At 43.8% G+C, this 15,282-nt stretch overlaps 1 protein-coding gene across 2 annotated transcripts in view; it reads right to left on the reverse strand.

Annotated features, from left to right (window-relative positions):
• Positions 1–1,300: 1,300 nt before the first annotated feature.
• The window catches only part of AMOT (angiomotin), a 60,507-nt gene continuing 46,525 nt past the window's right edge, over positions 1,301–15,282 (reverse strand). For both annotated transcript variants that reach the window (XM_029241476.1, XM_029241477.1), the window contains 6 exons: positions 14,574–14,723; positions 13,650–13,840; positions 6,120–6,242; positions 4,887–5,119; positions 3,066–3,752; positions 1,301–2,763 (listed from right to left, as the gene is read on the reverse strand). In XM_029241476.1, the coding sequence (XP_029097309.1) occupies positions 2,666–2,763; positions 3,066–3,752; positions 4,887–5,119; positions 6,120–6,242; positions 13,650–13,840; positions 14,574–14,723 (1,482 nt within the window). In that variant the 3' untranslated portion in view covers positions 1,301–2,665. The remainder of the gene's footprint in view (positions 2,764–3,065; positions 3,753–4,886; positions 5,120–6,119; positions 6,243–13,649; positions 13,841–14,573; positions 14,724–15,282) is intronic.

Genomic DNA, 15,282 nt, shown 5'->3' on the forward strand with positions numbered 1-15,282 from the left:
AAAGGTGGCTAACTTGAGATTTCTCCCATAAACCTGAAGTTTTTAAATGACACCTATTAGAGATTTTCTGAAAAGGCTGGATCTATCTTCCTCGTAAACATAATACACTGACATGGACTTCTTCCACCTCTTAGATGTTCCATATTATTTTAGCAAATTACCTGTGATAAAAAATTGAGCCAAAAGGAAGTGCCTCTGGTGTGAGGGGGCAGAGAAGTTGTGGAAAGTTCAAAATAGTAGTTGGCCAAGAAGTTCCTCCTTTCCCCAAAATATATGAGTCTAAAGAGATGGCTGCCCCACAGTGTGGAATGTGTGACATTTGTCACCTTACAGAATGTGATTAAAACGATGGCTCCCAGAGCTAGCAAAAATTCTGGCAATGTGTCATAACCATGAAAGGAGTAGATGAAAGGTTTCTTTTTATTTATTTTTTACTTATTTGAATAGAAAGTAGCAGTCCTGAAGTTTGCTACTTGTTGCTTCTACTATTTGAAGGATTTTTTTCCCCTGTGACTATAGGGTAGTATGAGTATTAACACAACTGCACTTTTAATTTCTATTTGGGATTCACTTGATGACTGAGGACTCGTGTAGGATGATCACTTCATCTTTGAAAATGTCAAGACTGGCTGAAAAATCACATCACCTTCCCTCCTGTCTCTCCCTCACCACATACAAAATAATTCCTTTTAGGAATGACCAGAAAAACATTGTTAAATATACCATTCCTATACTCACAGAGGAACCTGTAAGATGATCCAAGATAGCCAATCCCATAGCAAGAAAAGTGAGGTTGATTTCTTAGGGGGATGTTTCATGTGGCTCAGTGTTGAAATAAGGATCAGGAAAGGGAAAACCTTGCAAAGGGCACTGCAGGAGAGGCAAGATAGGAATTCAAAACCTTGGACAAATTACTCAAGCCAGGGACATTTTCCAAAATGCATGTGCCCTGGACCGTGTCAATGTCTTTTCTTAAAGTGGGGCTTTTTGTATATAAGCGTTTCCCAAATTAAGCATGGTAATCGGCAGAGTGGAAAGCTGTGTTGTGTGATCTTGAAAAAGTCACTTAACCTCTCCAGGTCTCAGATTCCTCATTACTAAAATGAGGGGGTATGGCTATATTGCTGAAGTTCCTTCCAGCCACTATGCCTCACGATGTAATATATCAGGCCTACTCTTCTATGAATTTGGTTTCTAACTAACATATCCCCAAACCTCTACCCTCCCCCACCCTTACCTAATACCCCCACTCCCCTCACCCCCCCCATACCCCTGAAAACTGATCTTAATGACATTGTCTATGGATTTATCACCTTAATGAAGGGCAGAGAGGCGACACAGGGCAGAGACCTGTGGCAACAGGCAGCCCTTCTGTGTCCCTGGAGGCAGGCCTAAGGCAAAGCTTGGAGCCATGGCCTCCTTGGTCCCTGCCCACATGTGCGTTTCCTGCTGCTCTCCAAAGGTATTCCAAGATGGAGTCACTGGCAGTGAGAAGAGGTAGCTGAGGATACTGCTGCAGCCTCCCTCTCCCCTGACTGCAGCGTAGTACTTTGGGCTTCTGATGCTATTCCCTTGGAGGTGATAGTCATATATGCCTTTTAAGGCGTATGCTAAGAATTTGGGAAAACAACACGAGTTATTTCAAAGTAGTCACCAGAAATTCAAAGCATTCAACCTGTCAACGAAAACGCTTCCTCATTTTGCAAATGATTGGCAATTTGAGACTGGTGACACAGCCAGTGAATTTGTGCTGGAGAAGAAATAAAACACTAAGCAGGTTGGTCTTGGGAAAGGCAAGCGAGCTATGTTCCTGGCTACACACAGACCACACAAGTCTGCATACAGCACCTCGTGCAACTCTCCATCAAGGCCTCGGATGGTCTAACTCCCTAAGAGAGAAGAAGTTGTACATCACTCAGCTAATTTACTCTCCTAGCATCTGAAAGCAATATATTAATTATCCAAATGCATAAATTACTCCACAGTATATATATGAATGTATGAACCTCCACAAGGGAACCAAAAGAATCCACTTCCAAAGCACCACTGAAATAAAGATAAACACAATCTCCTGGCCCAGGGTAGCTGGGAAATTGGGAGGGAAAATTAGCTCCAGCACCCTTCCACACCCCAATACTCCCTACCTTTTCTCCAGTTTACATAGCTCTTAAAACTATTCCCTTTCGTGTGCCCGAGGCGAGAGCTCTTTCTGGATGCTGCCTAGATGGAAACTATACAAAACAGCACACACCCAAATCCTCTCTGGCTTCGACTTCTGAACTACATGTTACACACTGTCTTCCAAACATACTGTGCTCTTCGATTAAAGAATGATCCAGAATATGGAAATGCTAAACAAATTTCAGCACATTGAAAACACTGATGTATATCCAGCTATTAACAGTCCCAGAATTTGTAGAAATCCAAACAATAAACTTTAGAGCACATTCTGATTGATCTGGCTTTAGAGGTACTCTCTAAGCGTACCAGAACAGACTGGAGTTCATATGGTATTACCTAAGTACTATGTTGTTACAATAAAAAGTCCCTTTAAAAAACATCCCCCCACCCAACCCTTGTCCTCACCCTCAAAATAAGAACAAACAAAAGGGAAAAATGATTAAAAGCATTCTTGCTGATAAACTGCAGCTCTTGATTAGGCCATTTAGATGAGATATTCCACCATCTCCGCATCAGGCTCTTGTCCCAGGATCTGAATGGGAGCTTTTCTTTCCAGAGTATTGGAGTGGAAAACAGGGCCATCTAAATGGAAATAAGGGGTTAGAAAACACTTAGGGACAAGGTGAAAACTCAAATTTTAGAAGTGGCTTTAGAGCCCCCATTAAGCCTAAGGCAAAGTGACATTGGCCCACTACACTCCCCCTGTTGTTCACCTGAGCATTTACTTTTACTGGGAAAATGACCTTGACTCATCCCCGTTCTATCCTGGAGAAGTCATTTACAGACTCTCTGCCCCTATCTCCTCTGATTAATCGGCTTTAATTAATTAATTAATCTGTCACTGAGGGCAGAACCCAGGGCTACCTGATCCAGAGAATTACTACCTGTCTTATCTGGATTGCAGCTCAAACTTGGTATAGACAAACGACGTGGTCCAGAACCGGCAGCTGGACTTGCAGGAGCCTCAGCCTGAGCCAAAGCTGGAGCTGGAGCTGGAGCTGGAGGAGCAGCTGCAGCCGGAGCTGGAGTTGGTGCCTGAGTCTGAGCTGGAGCAGAAGCCTGAGCCGCTGCTGAAGCCGGAACTGGAGTTGGAGCCGGAGCTGGAACCGGAGCCGGAGCAGCTGGAGCAAGCTGAACAGCAGCAGCAGCAGCAGGAGCAACAACAGCAGCAGCAACAGCAGAGGCAGCAGCTGGAATCTGAGCAGCAGCAGCAGCTGGAGAAACAGCAGCAGCGAGAGCAGCAGCAGCAGTTGCTGGAGACGGGGCGGCGGCGGTGGCGGCGGCTGGAGCGGCAGCAGCGACAGCCACTGGAGCAGCAGCTACCATGGTGGTGGTGTTGGTGGCAGCGGTGGCAGTGATGGCGGCAGCAGTGGCGGCAGCAGCAACTGGAGCAGGAACAGAGATGGGAGCGACAGCTGCGGTTTTGTTGGGTTCCGTTCCCCGTTCCGTTTGCGTGCTGCAGTCCCGGCTGCCTGTCTTGGAGTGAGCTGACAGTAGGGGAGTCGAGGGCGGCACAGGCGAGGGGGTGGAAGGGACAGACTCGGCACGGTAGTCTCCACCCAGGAGGATACCTACAAAGGAAAGAGGGAAAGAGCTTAGAAAACTACAGGCTATTCCAATATAGACATCTGATTACCTCTTCTTCCTTGCAGGAGGTTCAGGAGGAATAGGAATGGTCCCAAATTCTCTACTTTTGCCTCCAGTGAACCCAGGAATCAGTTTGTCAGGCACCTCCCACCGTGGCTAAAAGCTTCTTTCAGACTTGGCAGATCCCTTCTGGTTCTCATTCTTTAATCCCCCAGCGAAACGTATTAAACCTTTAAGTGTCCTGGGTATCTGTTCTGATTTATTTTTCCAATGGTGATTGATTTCCAACGAGCTGTCAGAATGCTTCTACTTGGTTCCACTTATAACCAACACCAGCCATTACCAAACAGCTGGAAAGGATCAGGGAAAGAAGTCTGTGGTCACAGAGGAGTGTGATAGTAATTGTGTGATCTAAGGTTCTAACCATGACCATGGTCCCCCAAATACCTACTCTAAGCAAGGGACACTGCAAGTGTCAGAGGACCAAGAAAGGTATTAGAAGCAACAAAGAGAGCTAAAATTAAAATATACATAGCTTGTTTCCTCAGGCTCCAAAAATGTGCCTCGTGGTATCCACAGTACTTCTGGGGTTTTGATTAGAGGGGAAGGAATGGACAGGAATGGAATGAAAAAGTACATTCTGTTCTCATCTCAGAATATTCTGGTAACAAAAACCTGCCACCCAGCTCCATTTAGCTTAACTAGAACTCTGCGTCCTCCTATTATATGGGAGGAAAGAACACAGAAAAAGCTGGAATTTTGAAATTTTCAGTGACACGAAAGCCACATGGGCTTTGGACAAAGACAAAAGGTTCCGCATGGCCAAGGCCAAAGCTGAGAAGTTTTAAGAGGAAATTGAAGTTATCTTCTTTCCCACCCAAACAGAACTCAGGATTCTTATCGTCTAGGGCTGTGGCTTCAACCAGTGTTCTCTCAGTGAGACTTCATGGTGTCTCCTAAATATGCAGTCAGCCTCTCAGGAGGACAAAACCCAACCAGGTATATCTTCCTCTCTAGAAGTGGGACTATTACTCCTTCTCATTGCCACGTGGGCACATATCCAAGTCAGGGCTCTCTTTAAGCGTGTCACTTTAATCTTCCTTATTTACTGTCATTACCTAGGCTCCCCTTCCAGCTCTTGTCATCCCGCTTCTCTTCCATGATGGGGGTGCCAGTCAGGGTGGAAGAATGGGAGAGCAAGCCTGATCCAGCATTGGAAATGGACATCAGAGACTTTGCTGGCCGCATGGATGACAGCTGCTCTGTCTTACTTGGCTCCTTCCGGGAACGCTGCTGGAGTACCTTGATCATGGCATCCTTCTCAATAATCTGGGCATGGAGGGTCTTAATCCTAGGAGCCAAAGACAAAGAACATATAAAACATTGTTCTGGTCTCACTTCCTGCATGGACTTGAGCGTCCGTTATATTTTTGACTCGGGGGTGGTCTACTTATTTCTGAGTTGTAAGACAAGAGACAGTGTGCAACAATTTTTAATGCACACCCATATGGGCACAGAGGAACATCCAGGAGTTGTCAGTTAAACCTTAGGAAGCCAAAGAAAAGTATCTGTGAAAAGAAGGGCTGTATATGAGAGAGTAAGCTGATGTAGTGGGTACCTTAGTGAAGAATCTGAGTCAATGGAAATGATGAGTCAGTCAGTGAGAAGATGAGAACTTCTAAGAATGGGCTACTTCGGCTAATAAGTAAATGATCACACGCTTGTAAGAGACATCAGATGCCCTATCTCCGAGTTTGAGTGGATGTTCTTTTTTTTTTTTTTTTTTTTTGTGGTACACGGGCCCCTCACCCCTCACCGCTGTGGCCTCTCCCGCTGCGGAGCACAGGCTCCGGACGCACAGGCTCAGCGGCCATGGCTCACGGGCCCAGCCGCTCCGCGGCATGTGGGATCTTCCCGGACCCGGGGCACGAACCCGTGTCCCCTGCATCGGCAGGCAGACTCCCATCCACTGCGCCACCAGGGAAGCCCTGAGTGGATGTTCTTTTACCGAGCACTCTGCTGTACCACAGAGTTGAGGTGCAATGCTAGAAAGAATACCTCAGAGTGCAAATACCAACAATTCAGTTCTGGCAGAGGGCATATGGAAGCAATTTACCAAGGACAATGGGAAAAGCAGTGTTACTTGGAATTCCAGAGTTAGTGGGAATGATCAAGGTAAAGGTCATTGCATCTCAAATCCTAAATAACAGGCTGGCAGGGGTGCAGGGGTAGGGGGAGGCTGCATTATCAGGTTCCCCTGTTGTGAATGAAGATGCTTGCCCTTCCCTACTGACCTATCTGGTCTCCATATCAACTTCTCAGATCCACCAGAGTCCAGATCAACATTTTACCTGCCCTCCATGTCAAGGCAACGCTTGTTGGCCATCAAGATTTCTTCTTCCTCCTTCTGGATGCGAGCTTCTAGAGCTGTGTCATAGCTGGTGTTAGGAGAGTGGCTGATGACTGTTGTGTCCCTGGGAAGGAAAATGGCAGTGATAATGACGGGAGGGCAACAAAATCTCTGTCCTAAGTCAAAAGCCTTAGGCTGGAAGGCCCTACACTGAAATCAAACTTATTAGGAAAGGTCGGTTTCTGGGTGACTTACTGATAAGAATCTCCAAGATGGGAAGGTTCAGCTTTCAGAGCTAGAAGAGGTTATTGACAGACATAAGTGCAAAAGTCAGTGATGAATTCTATGAGAAGTGCACAGGCTTGCCTTCAGAACTAGAGAGACACCCTCCCAAAACCTCTGGCAGAAAGTCCCTCCAAGTTTGTAGATCATGACCAGGCAATAGGAAGATATTCATATTTCCACTTTATATGATTATTTATATTACATATGAGATATGCCCACTTTATTCTCATGACAGTCATGAAAGGGAAAAGGCTAGACTTTGAAGGAAGTCAGAGAAAGTACCAAAGAGCTATTGCTACATTCAACAGCAGTAACTCCACCTGAGTGTTTGCTAGAAATGAACTCTAGACATGTCAATAGCCAAGTTCAGGTAGGGCATGGGAGCTGAGTGAGAAGCAGGGCCTTTGAGTCCGTGCCCCTTGATTCCTATCTAAGCTATATCTGAAACATTCAAGTGCCAAATCAATGAGTCTCCCCCAACTAAGTGACTAATCTCTTGCCAGAGTCCCAACTGCATGAGGGACCATCATGTTCCATCTGAAAGTGTCTCAGGCCATTAACTCAAGGGGTAATTAATAAGAAGAGTGTGTGTGTGTGTGTGTGTGTGTGTGTGTGTGTGTGAGAGAGAGAGAGAGAGAGAGAGAGAGAGAGAGAGAGAGAGAGAGAGAGAGAGAGAAGAGAAGTGAGGAAAGGAGAGAGGAGAGGAGGGGAAAGGATGTAACCCATGGGCAAGGCTGATGTTTAAACAGCACAAGTCAAAGACATAATGGGAATCCTATACCCTCCTGATAAGTGACGTCATGCATCTTTCTTTAGTTCATTTAGATCTAGTGGTAGAGAAAAGACGGAAGGGAAGAAAGAAAACTGGATCGCATTTGAGTAACTTGGAGGGAAAGAAAACGAGTTTAGGAAGAATGTTGATGTAATTATATTGGTCTTAAAGAAAACCAGACTATAGGCTGAGGAAACAATGAACTGGCACTGCTGCATTATACTTCCTCTGAGAATGAGGATCTGTGGGAGAACTCCAGGCATCTCTTCTGCTGGCAGCTGGTTATGTCCTGTTAGCATAGAGATTGTGACCAGAAGATTGGTATTAAAGTTGGGGAATTTTGGTGAGCTTCTGCAAAACTACTGTTCCCCAAAATGCTTGCAGCTTATATGCAAGGCGGAAACAATTCATTTGAATGGTGAAATAATTGGAGAACAAGAAGGGAAAGGACCACAGTGGCTTTCATCATTTGCTAAATTCAAAATATTTTAGTATCTCGGAATTCTACACTTGCTCTGGTACAGTTCACTGGCTTGTAGTCCTACTGGGAATGGCCCCTGTGTTCCAAAGTACCCAAGAGGAAGCAGCATTGTGTGGTGTTGAGAGCACAGGCCCTGACTATAGGCCATGCCAGGGTCAAGTTCCACTTTCCCTAGTCCTCTGCCACTAACAAACTCTATGCGCTCAGGAATTGGGTTAACTGCTCTAAGCCTCAGGCTCCTTGTTTGCAAAATTGAGATAATAATTATACTTATATCTCATGGGATTTGGGGGGGGGATGAAATGAAAGTGTGCGTGTAAAACATGCAGTGCCAGGCACAGTAAAAACACTCAACAAGTTATTATTAAGAGAGAAAAGTGTAGGTAGAAAGAGAATAACATACAAGAGAGTATGAGTTGAATGAATTCCAGCTCTTGGTATGATCCTGGAGGCGATCCCCGCAGTGCAGAGTTCCAATGTGATGGCAGAGGCTTCAGAGGCAGGCCTCTTTTAAAAGTGCATAGTGTCTATGGACACTGGGGACTTGAGCGTACGGTTTGTCCCTGGGGGAGCCACTTTCATTGCATAAAAGACCATTCTGGGGACACAGAGCCCTGCCAGCTAATTGATATGGACACTGTGAACTCCTCAGGAATGGAGCCTGAAAATGTGGGGCACTTAGTGAATTCCTACAGAGCTGCCAGGATGGCCTTCGACATCAATCTTCCTTCTAGAAGACTGGGGCTACTGAGCAATGGCTTAAACAAAAGCAAGCAGGCACAGCATTCGAGGGAGCAACTTGGCCTGCTAACTTCCAGTACTCTGAGCCTACCCTTAAGCACATCAGTAGAGAGATGCTGGGCTTGAAATGACAACCTACAGACCCCAAACCACATTATCCCTGAATTACTATCCTGCACCTCAAATTCTTAAGTAAATGGTTTCTGGCAACTATTCCTCCAGTCATCTTCTCTCTCCTTCCTCTGATGAAGTTATCCCCGTCACATTACTTACACTGCTTTCTAGAATGTCACCCATGACCTCCTAATTAAAACATCTAGTGGCCTTTTAAACTTCAAGTCCATCTTTTTTCTATCGGTAGCACCCTTTTGTTTATTTAAAATGGGAACTCAACCATGAGTGGAGCAGTGTGTTTGAAGTTCCTGGGAGGCTGGAGAGTGGATGGACATGGATAAGACTAGTCCCCGACTGTAGGGAACTTGCAAGGGGAGGGGAAAAAAGTAAATAATTAACTATTACAGAAATGAGTTTGGACTTTATTCCAATAGGCAGTGAAGCTTATTAGAGCTTTTCAAAGGGAATGAAATGATCCAAGCTGTGGTTCAGGAAGACAGCATTATCTCTGCTGAAATGTAATGGAGGGATTAGAGGAGCCATAATACTGGAATCGGGCAGACCAGTCAGAAAGGTTATAATCCCAGCAAGAGATATTGAAAACAGGACCCGGCGAAGTGGCAAGGGAAATGGAAACAGGCTACAGGAAGCAGAATTGCTAGAACTTGGAGACTATTTAAATGTGGGTGTTAAGGAGAGGGAAGAATGAATGAGGACTTTGTTGTTTCTAATTCAAATGACTAGAAAAGATGGCATACTGCTCGTTTTCTGTGATAGGAAACCAAGGAGAACTTTCTTTCTTTTTGGAAAATGCCTATAATGGTTTTTTTTTTTTTTTTTTTTTTTTTTGCGGTATGCGGGCCTCTCACTGTTGTGGCCTCTCCCACTGTGGAGCACAGGCTCCGGACACGCAGGCTCAGCAGCCATGGCTCACGGGCCCAGCCGCTCTACGGCATGTGGGATCTTCCTGGACCGGGCCACGAACCTGTGTCCCCTGCATCGGCAGGCGGACTCTCAACCACTGCGCCACCAGGGAAGCCCTATAATGGGTTTTGATTTTAGTTACAGTGGACTTAAAGTGTCTTATGGATAGCCATATGACAATATCCATCAACAAGTTGTTGAAAATTCTAACTTTAATCTTAGAGATGTCAGAGTTACTATTTGAAGCTATAGTAGAGAACAAGATAACTAAGACAGAAGGTAGAATGAGAAGAAAGCAGAGAACGGAACCTGAGAAAGGCCTCCACAACGCAAGACTAGGTAGACATGCGTCACGTGTGTGACCAGTTTCTACCTTCTGCTTTCCCTTTCTTTACTTCCTTCTTTCCCAGATTTACTTTGTCCCAAATAAAAGTGAAACATTGCACATTCAGAGAAAGGTAACAACCTGATTCAGTAAATGCAAAGAAATAAATTACTGGTTGATCGGGTGTGTTATCTTTTTGCTGCTATTCAGAAATAAATCACCATTTGTGAGCTGAAACTAAAAATCTGCACTGCCAAATCAGTTCTTCTGAGATGAACTCCTACTTGGTAGTAATTTCCCTCATCTACATTAAGCATCTGGAGAGGAATACTCTAGGAACACAATAATATGAAGTTATAATATAGGCCATGTTTTTGTGATTATTTATAATAGTCTAAGAAACTAAATAATAAGCCTCAAATAGTAACTCTTGAACAGGTAATACTCCCTATTTCACCATCTTTGAAATCATCCTATCTGGGAGGCAGCAGAGTATATATAGCACTCAAGGTGTCAAAAATGTAGATTTAAGTCCTGGTTCTTCTGCCTCTTAGTAGCTGTGTGATCTTAGGGGAATTCTTTAATTTGTGCCTCAGTTTCCTCATCTGTAGAATGGATACCAGTACTTCTCTCAAAGAATTATTGTGAAGATAAGCAATAACTGTAAAGCGCTTAGAAGCGTACCTTATATAGTAAACACTACATGTGATTTCTTGCATTGACAGCTTTCCCTTTGACAAGAGATGCTTCACAGAATCAAAATGCCGGAATGGGTATAAAACAGATAACCCAATATGTCTTCTCACCTGAGAAAAGACAGATGTCTATTCCTACATTAAAAATCTATATTTTATTATTCACAGTGGCCAAACACTGGAAACAATCCAAATATCCATCATCAAGTGAATGCATAAACTGTGGTACATCCATGCTATGGAGCACTACTCAGCAATAAAAAGGAATAAACTATTGATATACGCATTAACTTAGAGCAAGCTCAAAGTAATCATGCTGAGTGAAAGAAATCAAACAGAAAAAGTACATATTATATGGCTCTTTTTATATGACGTTCTAGAAAAGGCAAAATTACAATGACAACAGATGTTGTCTGGGGTCAGGCATGGGAGGAGGGGATCAAGTTAAAGGGGCATAAGGGCACTTTAGAATGTGTCCTCTATCTTGATGGTAGTGGTGGCTACATTATTATATACAATTACCAACATTCACCAAACCAGACACTTAAAATAAGTGGTTTTTAAATATGTGAATAATACTTCAATTGAAAAAATTCTACAACTACCATTGTATGACCCCAGCAACATTTCCTAATTGTACAACTTATTACTTATGTATGAGCTATTATTTTACAAATATATTAAGTTTGAGATACTTAATATCTCAGAATAATAAGCAGAATACACAGAAACTGAGCAGGCTGGTACAACGTGGCACTAGATTTAAGGATTTAAGTTGTATAGAGTTAGAAAGCATTTCCTTTCTTCTTTTACTTCTTCCTTTTGCCCTCTTTCTTTTTTCTCCTTTTTTTCCTTCCTTCATTACTCAAACATATGTTGAGCACTTTCCATCTGCAGCCAATATCCTAGGCACTTAAAAATTATTTTGGAAGAAAATAGAATATAAAGCCTTTACTACAGAAAGGGGTGAAGAACAGAACCTTGGTCAGTACATTTAGGGTTGGGAGGAGGGAAAGTGAAATCACTGGACAGAAAAGAAATGGCAAGAAGAGATGTTGGAAGGGAAGGCAGAAGAGCCCACAGGTTCTGAAACAAAGTTTTCTGAATGTTACTTTCCAAATTTGAAATCTCATAAAGAAAGAAAGAAAGGAGGAGAAGGAAACTAATCTCCGTGGCAGAGCATAAGAAGCAAATCTTCGGAAAAATAGTATAATCTTAGCAATAGAAGGGTCTGGAACAATCACCTAGTCCAATTCTCTCATTTTACAGGAATTCAAATACAATCTCTCAGTCTCTTCTGTGGGTTGTATTAATAGGCATGCAAAAGGTACACAGTCCAGATATGGAATGTTTGTCCGGGAAACTATTACAAAGTGTTCCTATTAGGTGGGAACTGGCTGCTTTTTACCATATTAAATGATAAGCATTTACTGAAAACAGTGACTGCATGGAAACTTTCTACCTGGTGATTTAAAGGAATTCAATTTAAATTAAATCTATTTTATGGGAGCCAACAGATTCTGGAAAGAAATCCATCTGAAAGGGGATTCTCCCAATATTCAAAACTTTCCAGGGAGGAAGGAAAGGGGTAGTTTCTTTATACAAGGCCCCCAAATGACAACCTCCTAGCTTTCCTGCATTTTGACTTGGAGTCTATGCTGAAGTCAGTTTCAACAGTGAACTTCCCAGCACCAAGAACCCTGGCTTTCCAACATTTTCTTACACCGCACACTTTCATGAGCTGTATCTTTCTAAGTTTCTGCTCAAAGATGACAAAAATGCCCTGCACCTCTTTGTCAGTGTTAGGGTTTCCTGAATAACCTCTGAACAAGCACTGGGCACAGGTGTTTTCTTGGGAACCAACAGCTAAAATTACACTTCATTCTGATTCTAAGCTGCCTACAAACTTATCAACCATCTTCCAGCCCAGCTGGGGCTTCTCTGCACTCTCTTACTACACTGGCATGGACTGAGCACACCGTTCTCAGAAAAGAAAAAAAAAAAAAGACAGGTAAGCTTAAGCCCATGAGGACCTCAAAATCAAGGCACAGGCAATTTCAATCTGTTTAAGGTTTATAGGGGGTATCTGGAGACAGACAGAGCATGTTAGAGAAACGTAAGGTGTCTTCCTGAAGAATTGGGAATAGGTTTACAAACCACCAGTCCAGCTTTTAAGCATTGACCTTCCTCTGATTTGGGATGAGAAGGACTCGAAAATAAGTGTATCCACTGCCCACTCCACACACATATTCCAACCCAAAGTCTGGCAGGTGCTACCAGACTCTGCCAGCTCACCATATTTAGGAGAATGCTAAAAACAACGCCATGGTTTTTTAGTAACTTTCTGGATAGAGACCTATCTGGGTGCAATATGCTATAGCCTGCCTTAGATACCCAACTCCAGACCATGGCCCTGTCTGTATCCCCAACAATCCACATCATCTCCTGATTTGAATTTAGTTTTTGTTTCTTTCCCAACTGATGATTACAAACAGCAGCGAGACAAACTGGATAAGAGCACTGTGTCCTCCAAAGAGCAATAATGAATGTTTATAATGAGAAAAGGGGAACACAAAAAATGAAAACGCCTCCTGCCACTTTCTCTCCCTTACCAAATGGAATGTGACTGCTTACATGTGATGAACTTGGAGGCACAGAGAATGTGGGCTTCAAATATAGACCTTCTCAAAGGGCAGGGATGGATTCATGTTCAGCACAGTCTTTGGCATACCTTGGACAAGCCAGAGCTATCAAATGGCAGTAGCCACTCCTGAGTGACATTTAGTTTCTGAGTGGCATTTCTCTGGAGAAGCTTTCATTCCAGTCCTGGGGCTAAACAAAGAAACCTACACATGTGGCTGAAAGAACCTGAGGCTTTGCGGAAGGAGGTGTGCGGACGTTCAGTTGATCCCATCTGCAAATGTTCTGCCTCCTGAAGAAAGCTGAACTATGATTCCAGTAAGTTCGTCAGTAACTTTAATTTACAAATCCTGGACCCTCTGCCCCACAGTTGTTCAGTCTCTGCATAACCAGATTGAAAAAAACAAAAACCACACACTTAAGCAGAAACTGAGAAAAAAAGAAACAGAACATTATGGGCAAAAAAACACTGGAAAGTCTATTTATCAGTCACTTTTCTGTTCTCCACACCACCCCTGCCCTTCATTCAGGGACTCTACCAGCCAGCTACTTACCTCTGAGCAGCTACAGTGGCCGCAGCGTCCAGAGCAAAATGTCTCATCACATTCTCCTCTAAATACTTCTGCTCCCACTTAGTCATGTCAGCTTCCAGGGCCAGGATCCTCTCCTCCTTCTCACGAAGGAGCTCCATCAGTGCAGCGGCATTGTATTCTGAAACATTGGTGGGCTGAGAGTTGCCCTGGCGCTGTTGGAGGAGATGCCGAGACCCCAGATGTTAATGAGTTAGGACCACAGTGGCTGAGTCCCATTTGAAGAGCCCTTATTTTTGGAAAGGATTACTGCCCAAGCCACTTCAGTTTGGATTCCGATTCAGAAGCAAGGGGAATTCATAGGACTTTCTACCTCGGGCTTGAGTATGAGACTCTCGATCACGAAAGGAGCCTGCCATGTCAAATGGTCGTGCTGCTCAGAAAGTGGATCAATGGTTTAAAAATCACTAGCCCTGCCAGCCAGCATGGTTCTCCATAGAAACGGAAATTAAAAATCTAGGATTTGGTCTCTGCCTTGCCCCTAAACTTGTTGTGTGACCTTAAGGGAGTCATGCCACCTTTCCTGGGTCTTGATTTTCTCTCATCTAAAAATGAGGTGATGTATGGCCAAATGATTCTAAAGACCATTTCCAATCCTAAAACGTCCAGGAGTCTATCTGTATAGTGTCTTCACTTCTTATAGGGCCTACTGTTTCTGGGGTTCATATGAAAACAAAAAGTGCAAGATAATAGGCATTAAGGATTTTGCTGCGATAGGAAGCTAAGGAAGCCAACTTCATCTTTACAATTGGGAGGTGCTCTGGAGTAAGATCAGTTGGGGCAAAAAACCTGAAGATGAGTAAGAGTGTGTTTTTGGATTCTCATGTCAGACATTATCTGACAAATAAGCAATCAGGAGCAATCTCATTTTCCTGAAGTTCTCTATACCTGCTGGATTCGGAGGGATTCCAGTTCTCTCTCCAGTCGTGTCCGGAGACGGTGCTCCAGCTGCTCTCGTTTTTCACACGCTGCCTGGAGCTGTACAAGAGCTTGCTGCATCTTTTCCACCTTATCTACGTACACTTGCTTCTTTTTCAGCTGAAAATCCAGGTTGGGAGAATTACAAGATAGAAGGAAAGAGAACAACAGGGTCAGTTATACAGCCCCCAAATCCAGCCTTGTGTTTAGATCTCTTCCTGTCCAGCTCCAGAAAAGCATGAATGGCAAGAAGGTCCTTCATGAGTATCGGGCTGCCTTGTATTTACCATACAGATAATGTCTCAAGGGATAGGAATTAGGAGCTCCTTTTTCATCTCTCCCTCCTTCCCCATCTCTATGTTTTCCCCAAGTCTATTTCTATCAGTAGAGTCTGTCTTAGATGGCAAGCTCTTAAGATTCCCATTTATGGATGTCCTCACCTCTGCTCTTCTTCACTCTATAAACTGTAATATTCTGGGAGAGGGTATATCTTACTTTGGTCATTATAGTAGGGGAATGCTAAAAAAATAAAAGGGGGGCTCTCCAGGGAGAACAGTTTAATTCGGAATGGAAAGGAAGCCTACCCACTTTATATAGCTGTCTCCTCTCCAAGTGAGAGAAAAAGGGTGGTCAACTGCTGCACGCAGAGGGAGGCCAGAATTGTCTTTCTGAACTCTAC

The sequence above is a fragment of the Monodon monoceros genome, unplaced genomic scaffold (genome assembly GCF_005190385.1).
Source record: "Monodon monoceros isolate NGI ecotype Baffin Bay Population unplaced genomic scaffold, NGI_Narwhal_1 Super_Scaffold_22, whole genome shotgun sequence".
In the NCBI taxonomy this organism is placed as follows: Eukaryota; Metazoa; Chordata; class Mammalia; order Artiodactyla; family Monodontidae; genus Monodon; species Monodon monoceros.